Raw genomic sequence first — 16,088 nt, 5'->3', positions numbered from 1 at the left:
TTGCAGAGGTGGGTGCTATCTAGGTGTATCCACAGGATGAGGTGGAGATCTAGGACAGTGTAGAGCAACACTGTCCAGAAAAATATAAACTACATGTATAATTTAAAATTTTATAGTAGCACAATGTAGAAAGAAATAGGTGAAATTAATTTTAGTAATACATATTATTTAACCCAATATAACTGAAATATTTCTACATGAATCAATATTTTAAAATTATTAATGAGCTATTTTACTTATTTCTTTATTTTGGTGCTAAGTCTTTGAAATCCAGGTGTATTTTATACTTGCCACACATCCGAATTTGAATTAGCCACATTACAAGTGCTCAAGAGTGACAGGTTTCTGGTGGCTACCATATTAAAATGGATCTAGAAAGTTATTGCCTGGCTTAATGGTCATTGGCAGGGGAGGTTTTGACCAGGATTTGAGAAATGAAGGGGAGGGATTATATGTAGGAGATGTTTTTTGAGGCTCTTGGTGATTCCAGGGCATAAAGGAAAAATGAAGAGGCAAGGATGAGGTCCAGGTTTCCAGGTAGGCTGCTATGGATGATAATGCCCTTAGCCTAAGCCTAAGTAGGGCGTGTGTGTATTTGTGTGTGTGTGTGTGTGTGTGTGTGTGTGTGTGTAGAGGCTAATGTTAATAGTGTCTTTTCTCCACACTCAATTGTTAGATATGCCGTTAACTCAGTTTACCAAGCTATTACTGGTCTGGAATCAGAGCGCACGGAGTACTTGAGTGAAAACGCCACACTATGTCTTAGCAAATGTAATGTGTTCTAATTGGGCAAACTAACTTTGGTCTTAGAGGGAGTAGTTTGTGTAAATTTAATTGTTTTTACTTACTAGCTACCATTCTCTCATTTGCAGCTTTGCAAAGTTACAAAGTTTCCTGAGTTAGAATTTGAGCAGGTTTCTCCTCCAGAGTTGGCACATGTTAGAGTTGGAGGGGGTATCTGTTTATATTTGCAAGCCTTGTTCTGCAGAGCTGGAAGTGTCCTTTCACCCTTCTGCTCTTAAAACTCTTACGTTTTCAGTTCAGGGAACCCAGATACAGATGTTATAGATGAGAAGATTGGACCAGGAGGTCTGTGATTCACCTGCACATTACTTACTGCACGTTATTAGTGTGCTGCTTTTTATGGGCCCAGGAAACTGAGTCTTCTCAACCTAGTATATGCTGTTTCTGGTTCTTTGGACCTTTTATGTCAACATGATGCAGGCAAAATACTTGATACTTCATGATAACCCTGTTAATTTTTAAAAGGGGTTGATAATGAGGTCCAGTTGTATCTGGAAGGATGGTGAATGCTGTCGAGTTGAGCTCTCAGAGTGGCTCATTCACACTGGGGGTCTCAGTACATTTTACCTGTTTAATCTTACAAACTCTTGATTGTCTTTTATGTACCAAGCTGATTCTGACCTCTGGAGTTTCGAAGGTGCCTGAGTCAAGGTCTTGACCCTTTGGGAGCACAGTGAATCATAGGTAACAGTTACTATAATGTAGTGTCTTAGGAGCTTGCTGGAGAGGGATCAAGGGAGAAGGGTCGTGGTGTGAGGCACTTGGCCCAGACCTGGGGTTAGGAGAGGAGCCCCAGAGGGGAGAACTTTACAGAGTCTTGGTGATAGAATAAATGTTACCTCCACAGAGGAGGGAAGGCCAAGCATTTTTACAGAGGCCAAAGAGAGTGTTTAGTTTCAAGTTGTAACTCTTCTTCAGGCTGAATTATGGTGTCAGAGGGAAGGAGAAGCCAGAGATGAGGCTGTGGAAGTAAGGTGGGGACCAGGTTATGAAGGACTCTGAAGGTCACATGAAGGAATGTAATTTTTAATCTCAAGAAAAACATTTATCGGGTGCCTGGGTGGCTCAGTCGGTTAAGTGTCTGCCTTTGGCTCAGGTCATGATCCCAGGGTCCCAGGATCAAGCCCTGCATCGGGTTCCCTGCTCAGCAGGGAGTCTGCATCTCCCTCTGCCCCTCCCCCTGCTTGTGCGCGCGCGCTCTCTCTCTCTCTCTGTCTCTCTCAAAAAATTGAAAACCTTAAAAAAGGAAAATATTTACTAAATATTTCTGGAACACCTACTACTATGTGCCAGGTCTGTTCTAGGCAATGAAGAGTCAAGCATGAAGAAAATAGATAATAGTCCGGCTTTCCCGGAGTTTACACTGTGCTCCGCAATACATACTGTAAACAAATGAAAATATATGTCAGGTGGTAAGAACTATGAAAAGGAGAGGAAACCAGAGTGACAGTGCAGGGTGGGGGTGCTGTTTTATGGAGGGTGGTCGGGGAAGTTTGCTCTGATGAGGTGACGTTTGAACAAAGAGCCACATGCACATCTGTAGGAAGAAGCTTCCAGGTTAAGGGAACAGTCAAAGCAAAGGCTCCAGAGCAGAAACATGCCTAGTGTGTTCCAGGAATCTGAAGGAGGGCAGGGTAAGTAAAGAGGGGAGAACAGTGGGTCAGGGATGAGGTTCAAGATGAAGTCAAGGAGATAGCTGGAGTGGGGGAGGCAGACTGTGGAGGGCCATGTAGGCCACTGTAAATACTTTGGCTTTTATTTGGAGTGAATTGAGATCCTGTTGGAGATTTTTAAGCAAAGAAGTGACTTGATCCGACAGGTTTTAACATGATCACTCTGGTTGATATATGGAAGACAGACCTGGGAGCAGGGCATGAGTAGAAAAGGAGAGAGACAAGTTAGGAGGTTGTAGCAGTGGTCAGGTAAGAGGTGATGGTGGCCTGGTTTGTAACATGGTCAAAGGTTTGCATTTTAGGAAACTGACTCTGATAGTGGGTAGGGAAGAGAGAGTTGGTGGGACCAAGAGTAGAACAGAAGCCAGTTGTCCTGTTGAGGCAAGAAATGACATTTGTTTAACTTGGACTAGACATTTGTTTACTGGTCAGCACATTCTTTACCTTGAGTGCAGTCTGTTTGGGGAAGCGGAAGAAAATCAGGAGGCCTTGTATGAAATATGGGGAAACTGGGGGTGCCTGGCTGGCTCAGTGAGAAGAACATACGACTCTTGATCTCGGGGTCATGAGTTCGAGCCCCACGTTCGGTGTAGAGATTACTTAATTAATTAAGTAATAGGGGCGGGGCGCCTGGGTGGCTCAGTCATTAGGCGTCTGCCTTTGGCTCAGGTCATGACCCCAGGGTCCTGGGATCAAGCCCCGCATCGGGCTCCCTGCTCAGCCAGAAGCCTGCTTCTCCCTCTCCCACAGCCCCCCTTGTGTTCCCTGTCACTGTGTTTCTCTCTGTCAAATAAATAAATAAAATCTTAAAAAAAAAAAAAAAAAATAATAGGGGCGCCTGGGTGGCTCAGTTGTTAAGCGTCTGCCTTCGGCTCAGGTCATGATCCCAGGGTCCTGGGATCGAGCCCTGCATCGGGCTCCCTGCTTAGCGGGAAGCCTGCTTCTCCCTCTCCCACTCGCCCTGCTTGTGTTCCTGTTCTCGCTGTGTCTCTTTCTGTCAAATAAATAAATAAAATCTTAAAAAAAAAAAAAATAATAATAATAATAGGGGCACCTAACTGGCTCAGTCAGAGGAATATGTGACTCTTGATCTCAGGGTTGTGAGTTCAAGCCCCACGTTGGGTGTAGAGATTATTTAAATAAATAAATATTTTAAAATAATAATAATAAATAGATAAGAGGGACCAGTTAGGCAAAGGAATCAAGGTTGGCTGACAGCCAAAGGGGCTGTATGTTTACAGGACACAGTAGGCAATGGGGAGAAAGTGTTACTTGTTACAACCTGACTTAAAATGTCTGCCTTGATCCAACCCCTTTTTCCCTGATGGCCGTGCCCATCCCAAGCCCAGCCTCCCTTTTCAAGCTTGGTAATCCCTGGCTTGGATTCCCACTTTCTTCTCCCATTCAGATGGTACTTACCTCTTCAGGCCCAGTGCATAGCCTGCCTTAAGCTTCTCTTCCTTCCCTTCATTTTCCCTCCTCTGAAGGCCTGTGGCTCCTCCCTTTACTATGGATCATCTTATATTGTGCTGTAATGAATAAGACATTTTAAAATAAACTGGAACCTACTCAAGGACTGCAGTGTTTTTCATTTGCATTTTTCTTTCTGCCACAGTGCATCTGGTAAAGCCAGGCACCTAGTAAATATCTAGTGTCATCTTACCTGGCACAGTCAGATCCCTGATCTCTGTCAGAAAAATCTCCCACTTTCCAACACTTCCTTGTTCCTGCAGGGACACAGCCACAGTGCTGAGCAAGAATATGACACGGAGGGGCCGGTGTTCTGTGTGGATGTGGCCATGTTCCTCACTCAATAGGAGAAGGTGCCACTCCTGTCTTCTCTAAAATTCAAATCTCTGTTAGGAAACCACACAGTGTTTAGTGTGAATCACACACTTGTTGGACACTGGTGTTTCCAAGTTAAAAAAAGGTATAGTCTCTGCCCTCATAATGCTTACCATCTAACTAGGAAGACAAGTATTAAATAGATTATCAGGTTTAGTTGAATAATCATAGGTGTACAAAATGGCTTAAAGCACATAATACAGGGATTGACCTTCCAATGGGGGATCAAAAGACTTCACTGAAGATCTGTTAACCAACACCCGAAATGTGAAATGGAATTAGCAAGGGAAAGACAGGTGGGAAGGTGGGGAGAGAATGACATCCTCCAGGAAATTGAAATAACTCTAGTTGAGCTATAGCTAAAGCCCACAGGGAGAAGGACACAAAATAAAGCTGAAACTTCCATGTAACCTTCCCTCACTGCTCCAGTGAATTCAGCTCTGCTTTCAGTGTCTTTTCACACTAATTGTCTTTACCATATTTTACTGTGTACGTTTTTGAGATTGAAATCCAACCAGGAGCAAAGAAAATATTTCGGGTAGGACATGGTGACAGGTGTCTCATAGCTTAAGAAGGCCTAGTAAGACAAGACAAAAATCAGTCCATGAGTATCGGAACTGATGGAGAGGCATGGGGGATCTTAGCCAGCCTAGGTTCAGTGGGGTGGTAAGGAAGAAATGATTGGAGGGGGTAAGAATCGGGAAAAGACCTTGACATAGCAATTCCAATTCTAACTAGCTATATTTACACAAAGGTGTTATTGCAGTAATGTATGTAGCAGCAAAATACTGAAAATAATCCAATTGTCTACTAACAGGGACTGGTCCATTTATTCATTCACCAAGCATTTTTTTTAAGATTTTATTTATTTATCTGAGAGAGAGAGAGCGCACGATAGAACATGAGTGGGTTGGAGGGGCAGAGGGAGAGGGAGAAGCAGGTTCCCTGCTCAGCAGGGACATGGGGCTCAATCCCAGGACCCCAGGATCATGACATGAGCCGAAGGCAGATGCTTAACCGACTGAGTCACCCAGGCTCAGCCTACCCCCCTCACCAAGCATTTTTTAAGCATCCACTCTGTGCTGGGCATATAACTGATCAAGATAGATAATGTCCCTGTTTTCGTGGAGCTCATGGTGGTGGGGGTGGAGGGGTAGGGGACAGAGAAGTGAACAAGCTAATCTCAGATTATTTTTAGAAGTACAGGTGTCCTTTTTACCTGAATCTGTTTGGTTCCTGAGTTTAAGTGGGCACTGAGTGATACCTGTGCTTGGAGGAATATTAACATGGTAATGTGATGGAGAGTAAATTGGAGGGAGGTGCTAAGACAATTTTCCTGAGGGGGTGTGCTCGAGATGAGACCGGAATAACTAGAAACTAGTTTCCAACCATGTGGAGATCCTAAGGGAAGAGGGAGTAACAAGTATAAAGGCCCCAGGGTAGGAACAAGCTAGATGTATTCAGGGATCATCAAGGGCAGCCTGGCCAGAGTCCAGTAAGTGGTGGGGATATCTGAATCTTATCCTTAGTACAATGGATATTGTAAACCAGCAGTGCTGTTGGTTTTAGGCAATGAATATGTTATGATACAGCTGTTATGGCGTACTACGAAGCAATTCAAAGGATAAAGTAAAATTATTTGTACCCCTATGGGAAGATCTCCAAGATACATAGTTAAATGCAAAAAGCAAGTTGTAGAGCAGTATGTAAGGTATTTCACAGAACAAGACTCTTTGTGAATGAAGCATGGAGTAGGGACTCTTGCATGTATGTACCAAACGGTTAACAGTATTTATTTCTAGGGAGCACAGTGGGATTGGTGAGGGGGTGAAGGAGGGCTGTTGTTTTTACTCCCCAGTATATTTGGATTTTGTAACAAAGGAAGTGCATGGGCAGTGAGGAGTTGGTGATTGTGTGACAAGGTGTGGCTTTCCAGGAAAACACAAAGCTAAATAGGGATACGGGATTGCAGAACATATTGCCCCTTGTGACTTTCCTGCCTGCCGTACTGGATTCTTTACAAAATTATGTAAGCAACTAGTGTATTTAACCCAACATTCCCCTCAGGATATCAAATGTGTGATCACCATTTCTGATGAGCCTACAGTATGTTCCCAGTATTGCCATGGGAACATTCGTGGTGTTGATCCCTAGTTGAACAGGAATGTGATCCTACAGGAATCAGTGACTTTCAAAGATGTGGCTGTGGACTTCACCCAGGAAGAATGGCACCACGTGGACCCAGCTCAGAGGCGCTTGTACAGGGATGTGATGCTGGAGAACTATAGCCACCTGGTTTCTCTTGGTAAGGACCAAGTCAGTATCTTGCCCACTGGCAGGTTTTTCCTTTCTCAGGTGCTAAGGTTGTGGGGCTTGTAGATCAGGTGGCCATGAGCAGGGTATGCACGGTTAGAGCTTGTGCTTCTCTTTGCAACTCAGCTTTACAGTTTTCTGAGCCTGCTCTTTAGGTAAAATTCTTTCTTTTGCAGAACTGGAAGTAGGTCATTTGATTGCATGACTCCTCAAGTTGCACCTTTTTTTTCCTTCAGAGTTCCTGAAGATCCAGGACTAGTACTGACTTGTAGGAGGGGTCTTTGTCCACTTGCCCAAACAACCAAATCTTGTGTATTTACCCATGAGCAGGATATCAAGTTTCCAAGCCAGAGGTGATCTTCAAATTGGAACAAGGAGAAGAGCCGTGGATATCAGAGGGAGAAATCCAAAGACCTTTCTGTCCAGGTAAATGAGGAGGACTCAGGCATGCAGGAATCAATGCAGACAGTGGCACAGCTGAGGGAGGGGGGAGCACCTTCATATTGGTGCCTTGGGAGCTCCTAGACCTGCAGAGGAAACTAAGCCATCTCCTGGGTGATACCTCTATCTCCCTTCTGCAATAGGGTGTTCCTGCTGCTGACAGGTCTTAGAAGAAAATGTACCCCTTTGTCCTACACAGAATACCATTTCTCCCTATACTGTGATCCTGTCGCTGGATTTTCTCCTCTGCTGTCCTCAGTCTCCCATCATGATTAGCAATCACTTTTCTTACTCATTCAGACATTAATTGAACTCCCATGTCTTCTTGTTTTGTCTTGCTGCTTTTACGGTCGGTGGCCCCAGACTTGTAGAAGTACCCACGGCTTTGATTCTCCATCTTTTCATAACTTGCTTTCAGACTTCTTTCCCTGACCACATTCCTACAACACCTGTCTGGGGAGGAGTGCCATCTTCCTTCCATCTTATTTTCATGCCAGTTTGTTTCATTGCCTCTCCATGGCTCCTGGAGTATCCTTCTCTCCTGGTCTTCTGGCTTACTAAGTACTTCTTGGCTTTAGGTCTTTGACTTTGCTTGGTTTCCCCCCTAAGTGAATCTGCCTAAGGAGTCTGCTCTTCAGCTTCCTCCCCTTTCTTTCTGTATTACCACCTTACAAGGGTGGTAGTTACAGCTCTTTATTCTGTGCTTTGGACTCAGAAATCATCCTTACTTATACCCTGGCCACTTTTTTCCCGTCTCACAGGACCCCTCCTTGTGGAAGTCCCATGCAGTTAAATATCTAAAATCTAAATTAATCATCTTTCATCCCCAGCCAGCACATTTTGCTACCTTGCCCATTACCCATTTCTCCCCTTGCCCATTACAAACCACTGGATCAGGGGCACCTGGGTGGCTCAGTCATTGGGCATCTGCCTTTGGCTCAGGTCATGATCCCGGGGTCCTGGGACCGAGCCCCACGTCAGGCTCCCTGCTCCGCGGGAAGCCTGCTTCTCCCTGTCCCACTCCCCCTACTTGTGTTCCCTCTCTTGCTGTCTTTCTCTCTGTCAAATAAGTAAATAAAATCTTAAAAAAAAAAAAAAAAACCAGTGGATCTCTAATCCCTCGGTCCAAACACCCCAGTCAGTTTAGCCTTTTTCATGCAATTCACGTTATTTTCCTCCCAAATTAGGGCCCACGAGGATATTACTATAATTCCCAGTTGAAATTGCTCAGTCTTTTATAACCAATATTGGATTTTTAAGATCATAGCTTTTTTGAGATATAATTTACATACCATAAATTCACCTTTATAAAGTGTACAGTTTAGTGGTTTTTCAGGTATTTACTGAGTTGTGCAGCCATCACCAGTATCTAACTACAGAACATTTCGACACCCAGAAAGAAACCCCATACCCATTAGCAGTCACTCTCCATTCCCTGATACCCCTGCACCCATTAATCTTTTTATCTCAGTGGATTACCATTTCTGGATATTTTATGTAAATGGAGTCATATAATATGTAGCCTTTTGTGACTGGCTTCTTTCACTTAGCATAATATTTTCAGGGTTCATTCATGTTGTAGCACGTATTAGTACCTCCTTACTTTTTATTGCTGAGTAATATTCCATTGTATGGACATACCACATTTTGTTTATCTGCTCATCACTTGGTGGACCATATTGGATTTTAATGCTTTATCTTCATAAACCACTTACCTCTGACAAAACCTCGCTGTTACTCCCTGTACCTCATTATAGGAAACAAATCCCCTCTTGATTTTAAGGTCCCCTATTGTATCTTCCAGTATTCTCTTTCCATTCCCACTAAAACAAGTTCTGCTTGGGTTGAACTTCTTTTTAATGTTTTCTGTAAGTAGTGTACAGTTTCCCTAATTAGATAATACTTTCTACCTATCCAAAGCTGTCTATTCCTTAAGTTCAGGGTGTCTATTCAATCCATGAACATAATATGTATTTATATATTTATTTCTTCCTTCCCTGATCACAAGTACCATTTATATCATCTTTTACTGCACAAGCTCAGGTTTAAAAATATACCATCTGATGGTTTTCCTTTTTTATCAAAATATTGACTCTTATTTCTAAGACTTCACGCTCTCGGAGAAAGAGTCTATTATGTATCTGTGTATTCTATCTGTGTTATAGAGCACATAGAAAGCAGTCAGCAATTACTTGATTGTTTTTGAATGTGATTGGGGAGAGAACTTTCTCATTCATTCATATCAACAAACATTTCTTGAATATCCCTCTGAGAAATATTCTAGAAGAAATACAAAGCATTTTCTGTCGTTGGGAAATTAGAATTGAGTCTTGTTCCAGGGTAAGGAATTTTGAGGCTTAGGGCCCCTTGGTTGTTGGTTTTTTCCCTCCTGACATTTTATTATGAATATTTTCAAATGTATGGAAAGTTGAAAAAATTATACAGTGAACACCATATTCCTACCATCAAGATTCTATAGTTGTTAAAATTTTATTATATTTGCTTTATCACATATTCTTCATCTATCCCATCATCTTTTTTTTTTTTTAATCTGTCTTACTTTTTGGTGCATTTCCAACTAAGTTGCCAACACAAGTACATTTCACCCCTACACACTTCAGCATACATATCATTAACCAAAGTTCAGTATTTATGGTTTTTTCAATAAAAATATGTATACAGTAAGCTATGCAACTCTTCTAAGTACCGTCCAGTTGCTTTTGACAAATGCATTCACCCATCTAATCCAAATTCATTTCAATATGGAACATTTCCATCACTCCAGAGCCCTCCTTCCCTTTAGTTTTTAAAAATTACCATTTTTAGAACCTAGAGACTAATTAATTGTCTGCTGTTAGTATTCTGAAATGAAACAGGGGTTTAGAGATCAATTTATTAGGCTGAGTAAAATCCTTTTTGGTCAAGAGAGGTGATTAGTGTAGAATCAGAACTCAGGCTAAAACCAGAGCCCTAATTATAAAGGCAATGATGATTTGCCTCCTGAAATATTACTTTATCTCAGTTTGTAAAGTATAGCTATTGGTCTCCAAGTATGTCAAAGAATGATTTCAATCACATCAGTGGCTGCGGATCTCTGTAGGATTTGAAGATTTGGAGCCTCAGAGGTGACTTTAAAGAAATTGTGAAATGGCTGAATTAGGAAGACAGATTTTGGGATGATTTGTAAAAGGGACAAGAAGCACGGAGAGCAGTTAGGATCTTACAAGACAGACCACGATTGTATTGCATTTGTGTCTGTGCCTAACATTCTCAGGCTCACTTACTCCCTTACATCCTAACCAGCCCTCCTGGGGGGGCTTCCTCATTCTAGACTGCCATACACTCTGGCTCTGCAGTCTGCACTGTCACTTCTCTTTACTTTTCCTTTCCTTCATGTGGGTCTTCTCTCCAAACTACAGGACTAATTTCAAAACAGAATCACATATAGTTTATATTTCTTTCATTTCCCCATTCCTACTGTAGCAGTTTGTTTCAAGAGGAGGGAACAGGGGACTTTTGCCCTTTGGATTTTTTTCAGACTGGAAGACCAGGCCTGAAGCCAAATCATCACATCTGCAACAGAGCGTATCTGCAGGATCCCGTAGCACAGATGGCCTTTCACATGCCACATTCGAAAGCACTTGGGATGTTAGTAGCCAGTTAGAGAGACACCAGGAAACCTGGAAAAGGTACCTGGGGCCAGATGCATCCAACCAGAAGAAAATAATCACACCAGAGGAAAATTTTCAGCAAAATAAATTTGGTGAAAATTCTAGATTGAACACAGTCCTGGTTACACAACTGAACATTCCTTCAAGGCCTACTGAATGTGATACACTTGGAAGCAATTTGGGACATAATTCAGATGTAATTAATCAGAATAATATCCTTGCAAAAAAGAAACCTTATAAATGTGACAAATGTAGAAAAGCCTTTATTCATAGATCATCACTCACTAAACACGAGAAAACTCATAAAGGAGAAGGAGCTTTCCCCAATGGTACAGATCAGGGAATTTATCCTGGAAAGAAACACCATGAATGTACTGACTGTGGGAAAACCTTCCTCTGGAAGACACAACTTACTGAGCATCAGAGAATTCACACTGGGGAGAAGCCCTTTGAATGTAATGTGTGTGGGAAGGCCTTCAGACATAGCTCATCCCTTGGTCAGCATGAGAATGCTCACACGGGGGAGAAACCTTACCAGTGCAGTCTCTGTGGGAAAGCCTTCCAGCGCAGCTCCTCCCTTGTTCAGCACCAGAGAATTCACACTGGAGAGAAACCCTATCGATGCAATTTATGTGGGAGATCTTTTAGGCATGGCACATCCCTCACTCAGCATGAAGTCACACATAGTGGAGAGAAACCCTTCCAGTGTAAGGAATGTGGGAAAGCCTTTAGTCGATGTTCTTCCCTTGTCCAGCATGAAAGGACTCATACAGGAGAGAAACCTTTTGAATGTAGCATATGTGGGAGGGCTTTTGGTCAGAGTCCGTCCCTTTATAAACATATGAGGATTCATAAGAGAGGCAAACCTTACCAAAGCAATAACTACAGCATAGATTTCAAGCACAACCCATCTCTTACTCAAGATGAAAGCACTGTCACTGAAGTGAAATCCTATCATTGTCATGACTGTGGGGAAGACTTCAGTCACATTACTGACTTTACTGATCATCAGAGGATCCATACCGGACAGAACCCCTATGAATGTGAGCAGAACTTTAGTCAACAACCTATTTCTCATCCTGGAGAGAAGCCCTATCAGTGTAATGTATGTGGAAAAGCTTTCAAAAGGAGTACAAGCTTCATAGAGCATCACAGAATTCATACTGGAGAAAAACCCTATGAATGTAATGAATGTGGAGAAGCCTTCAGTCGACGCTCATCACTTACTCAGCATGAGAGAACCCACACTGGAGAGAAACCCTATGAATGTATTGACTGTGGGAAAGCCTTCAGTCAAAGTTCATCCCTCATTCAGCATGAGAGAACTCATACTGGAGAAAAACCCTATGAATGTAATGAATGTGGGCGAGCCTTTCGAAAGAAAACCAATCTGCATGATCATCAGAGAATTCATACTGGAGAAAAACCCTATGCTTGTAAGGAATGTGGGAAAAACTTCAGTAGAAGTTCAGCACTAACTAAACACCAGAGAATTCATGCACGAAATAAACTGTAGAAGCCCTGAAATTAAGGAATGTGCAGAAAACTTTAGCTAAACTATTGTTCTTATTCAGTATCACAGGATTCTTACTAGAGAGGAAACTTGAGAATGTAATGGTGTGTGTGTGTGTGTGGTGTGTGAAGAAAGCTCTATGCTAGTAGACAATGTTTTTTTTAATAAATAGAAGCCACATTCTCAAATCTGATTACAGACTTTTGTAAAAACAACTATAAACATCATATATAACCAATTGGAAATGATATGCCTATGTATTGGACTTTATAAAGCTTTTGAATATATGTATGCAGGAGATCATCAACTTTGAACAGTTTGACTTGTAACTCTATGTTTACAGCCTTTTTTAATAAAACTCCTGCAGTAATGACCAAAACTTATTTTAAAATTGCTTGACGACCGCATTCAACTGCAGCTCTTACATTAAATTCACCATGGAAACCAGTTCCACCTCCCGGAATCCACCATTCAAAGAATGAGATCAGCTGGTCCAACCACTTCATTGTACAGATAAGAAACCAAAAGCCAAAGATGTGAAGTGGTTTGCACAGTGTGATACAGCTTATAATGGCAAAGCTGGGTGGAGAAAGCAGGTCTCCTGGATCTTTGACCCTGTGGTCTAGCCACTGAAATGGAATTCAGAGGGCTTTAAAGTAAATTTTAAAATAAATCAGATGCACAAACTAATGAGCACTTGAGTTGGATACTCTAGGAATTCATAAAAGCATAAGAGGCAACAAAATACAGAGGCAGATTTGTCACAGACTTATTCAGAACAACTTGTTGGAAGCTTACATACCAAAATGTTAACAAAAACTGTGAATAGTTCAACTGCTGGTGACTTTTTTCCTTTTCCCAAGTGTAATATTTATACATTCAACTAACATGTCAGTTTCATAGACCTGCTCAGTCCTCTTACTGTGCTTTTTATGACACTCCCATGAGAAGGCACTGCCCCAAGCTTCCTATATTGGATCAATGGGAAAACAGCACAAAACTAAAGAGGAAACATTTTCCCCAAGTTAATTTTACTGTGGAGAAGTATAAATGTAATTACCCATTGTCATAAAATCTATCTTTAAATCAGTTTAGAGAACCCATGTAATGACCCATTTTGTGTGCCAAGGAAATACTTCATCATAAAAAATTTAACTTTTTTAGTTATATGCTGCTCTTCCACCAGTAAAGCATGAGATAAGCATCAGTAGTCCACTCCAATCCCTAATGTTCTCTCATGCCTACCATAGGCTATCCTAAAAGAATCCCAAAGGTGCCAACAGTGGAGATAAATTTGGAAGCAATTGTGGACCTTGACCCCTTTCACACAAGAACCTCTCCTCTCTAAAGATAAGTAAATTTTCCCACCCTGATGAATCATGGAGAGGAATGATATAGGTGATGTTGATGGTAAACCTTTCCTACTGTCTTCTTTACATGCCAAGTAGCAGGATCCATTATCCTTCTCTCATCCTGGACAACAGGAAGTAACTCCCAAATATTCTTCATAATTCTTTGCAGGAAAAATGTGCATGGGGGCTGAAATGTGTGATGTCTAGCACAATGAGTCCATTACAAGTGGAACAAGATGGGAATCTGCCCTTCCAAGACTTTAACTGTTCAAAAATATCTTGTTTGTGATGTTCCATGCTTAACACACACACAGTGCCAAGACCGTGTTGTCTGATACATAGTTTGACAATGGGTAATTCTATACAGACCCCCCCTTCCACTGAGTGGCTGCCATGCTTATCAGGAACTTATTTGCTGCTGATTATTTGGGGATCCGCATAGTGGACTATTTGCAAGAATGACATAAATTGGAACCAGTTGAGTGCTTTCCCACTTTAAAAGAAGTTTGTAAAGACTTAGTTCCAGAAGACTCAAAGAAAACCACTGGTTTGTGTGTGGAACTTGGCCTAGATCCAACCAATCTCTGAATCTCAGCACATCTGCATTGACAAAGAAGGAGCCCAGAATGTCTGTGGTATGTGTGGTTGATTGAGCAGAGGATTCTCTAGTTCCAGCAACCAGGCACCATGCACTTATGAACACCCAGCTTCCTAGGCCACATGAAATACATCCTTGTAACATCATTGTATTATTTCAATAAATAGCCTTCTTAGTTGAACGGGAGTCAGTTTGTCTTTTTCAGTTTTCAGAACTTGGCTAAGATTAAAGTATGGTGCATCCAGGAGGAGGGATTAACTGCTAAACTCATCACGGTCAGGTGAGTTAATAATAGCTACTGTTTATTCAATGCTTACCACTAGAAAGAAATCGTGTGAAATATTTCATAGCCATCATTTCATTTAATCCTTACACCTCCTTGTTCTAGGTCTTATGTTAGCTCTTGTCTTTGCCCAGCTTTTTTCTCCCTCTTTTTCTTGTAACATCTCTGCTGTACTGACCACAGGAACATAAGTCAACATCCCTGGGGCTTAGTGATAGTTTTAGGGGCAAGCATGTGACCTAGTTGAGCCAGAGTTCTTTGCCAGAAAATGTTCAAAATAGCTTTGGCAGGGACACTTTAATTTTGTGTTGCTAGGCTGGAAAGGTGAAGGCCTAGAACTGCCTAGAGCCCAGTTCCTTACCAGAGAGGGGATGCAACTGACATGGTGGTGTTCTCATTGCTAATCTCGAGGTCCTTTGGAACTGGCTCAATTCCGAAACCCTTCCTGAGATTCAGCGGGCTCCCCACTGTGGTCCAATTTACCCCTTTGTGATTAAGCTAATTTGTCAGATTTCTGTTGTTTGCATTAAAGAAACCTAATACAAGTATCCTTGTTTTCTAATGGGGGTGGGGTAGCCAGAGAGGTAAAGTAATTCCCTTGAGGTAGTATTTCCCATGGCAGATTCAGGCTTTGAACCCAGGACTGTCTGGCTACAAAGGCATAGCTTTTTACCTTTAACTGTGTTGTCTCCAGAGCCATGCTCATGTTCAGGGAGCTGCATATAATGCAGTATTGTTTTGGGAGGAGTGAATGAAGGGACCTGCTGATAGGTTGGAGACCAAGCAAAGACAAAATGGTAAAGGGCTTCGGAATACTTTTCCTGACTACTTTAGTAAATTAAATTACCTAAATTCACCCATAACCCTCATACCTTAATGTATCAAGTTGTTATTTACATTTGACCATATTATGGGTAAAATCTTGTACTTAAAAAAAAGCAAACACCGTTTTTCATAAATATTTTCTATGTTACTCTACAGTCTCAAGATCTCCTTGAGTCCCTTACTGTTGGGACACATTTGGATTGGGTTTGGTATTGGTTTTTATAATAATGACATTGAATACTTTTATCTTTTGAAACACCTCTCTTTTTTTTTTTCTATAGAATTTTTTCTTAAAATATCCTGAATGAGGTAAAATATCCAAAGTGGGTTTTCTGGGTCAGCATGTATAGGTTAATATAAGATATATATATAGATGGTGTGAGACTCCTACAGGAATAAACTGGATACAATAGCGCAGGAGTAATAGTCTCAACATTACAAAAGGGAGCTAGGAGAAGACCAGGCTCCCACCCCTGGTGCCTGGGTGTGTCTGGGGAAGGGTCCCAGGGCGGGCATCATGTCTGCCACAGCATCTCGCACACCGCTGCGCCGGCCTGGGAAGACAGGAAAACACAGTATGCCCAATGACGGTACACCTAGTTCTTTATAGCTGCTGAACCTAGTTAGTTCTTACTCATCTGTTAAAATGCAGATGTCACTTCTGGGAGGATTCTGCTGCCCTACCTCAACTAAATTGATCACCCTCTTTTAATGTTTCATAGATTACTGTTAATGTGCTTTATGTTACTACGGTTTGTATTTGTGATTAT

The 16,088-nt window shown here is 41.8% G+C and overlaps 1 protein-coding gene across 5 annotated transcripts in view; it reads left to right on the top strand.

Annotated features, from left to right (window-relative positions):
• The window catches only part of ZFP90 (ZFP90 zinc finger protein), a 71,714-nt gene that overhangs the window by 10,235 nt on the left and 45,391 nt on the right, over window positions 1–16,088 (top strand). For 2 of the 5 annotated variants that reach the window (XM_078063126.1, XM_036109176.2), the window contains exons 3-4: window positions 6,477–6,627; window positions 6,966–7,061. In XM_078063126.1, coding sequence (XP_077919252.1) covers window positions 6,477–6,627; window positions 6,966–7,061 — 247 coding nt within the window. Of the gene's footprint in view, window positions 1–6,476; window positions 6,628–6,965; window positions 7,062–10,614; window positions 14,392–16,088 lie in introns of those variants that run through there. The other 3 variants (XM_036109170.2, XM_036109171.2, XM_036109178.2) reach the window with 3 other exon arrangements.

This window comes from Halichoerus grypus, chromosome 15, assembly GCF_964656455.1.
Source record: "Halichoerus grypus chromosome 15, mHalGry1.hap1.1, whole genome shotgun sequence".
NCBI lineage: Eukaryota > Metazoa > Chordata > Mammalia > Carnivora > Phocidae > Halichoerus > Halichoerus grypus.
This window is presented reverse-complemented; position numbering and strand designations above follow the sequence as displayed.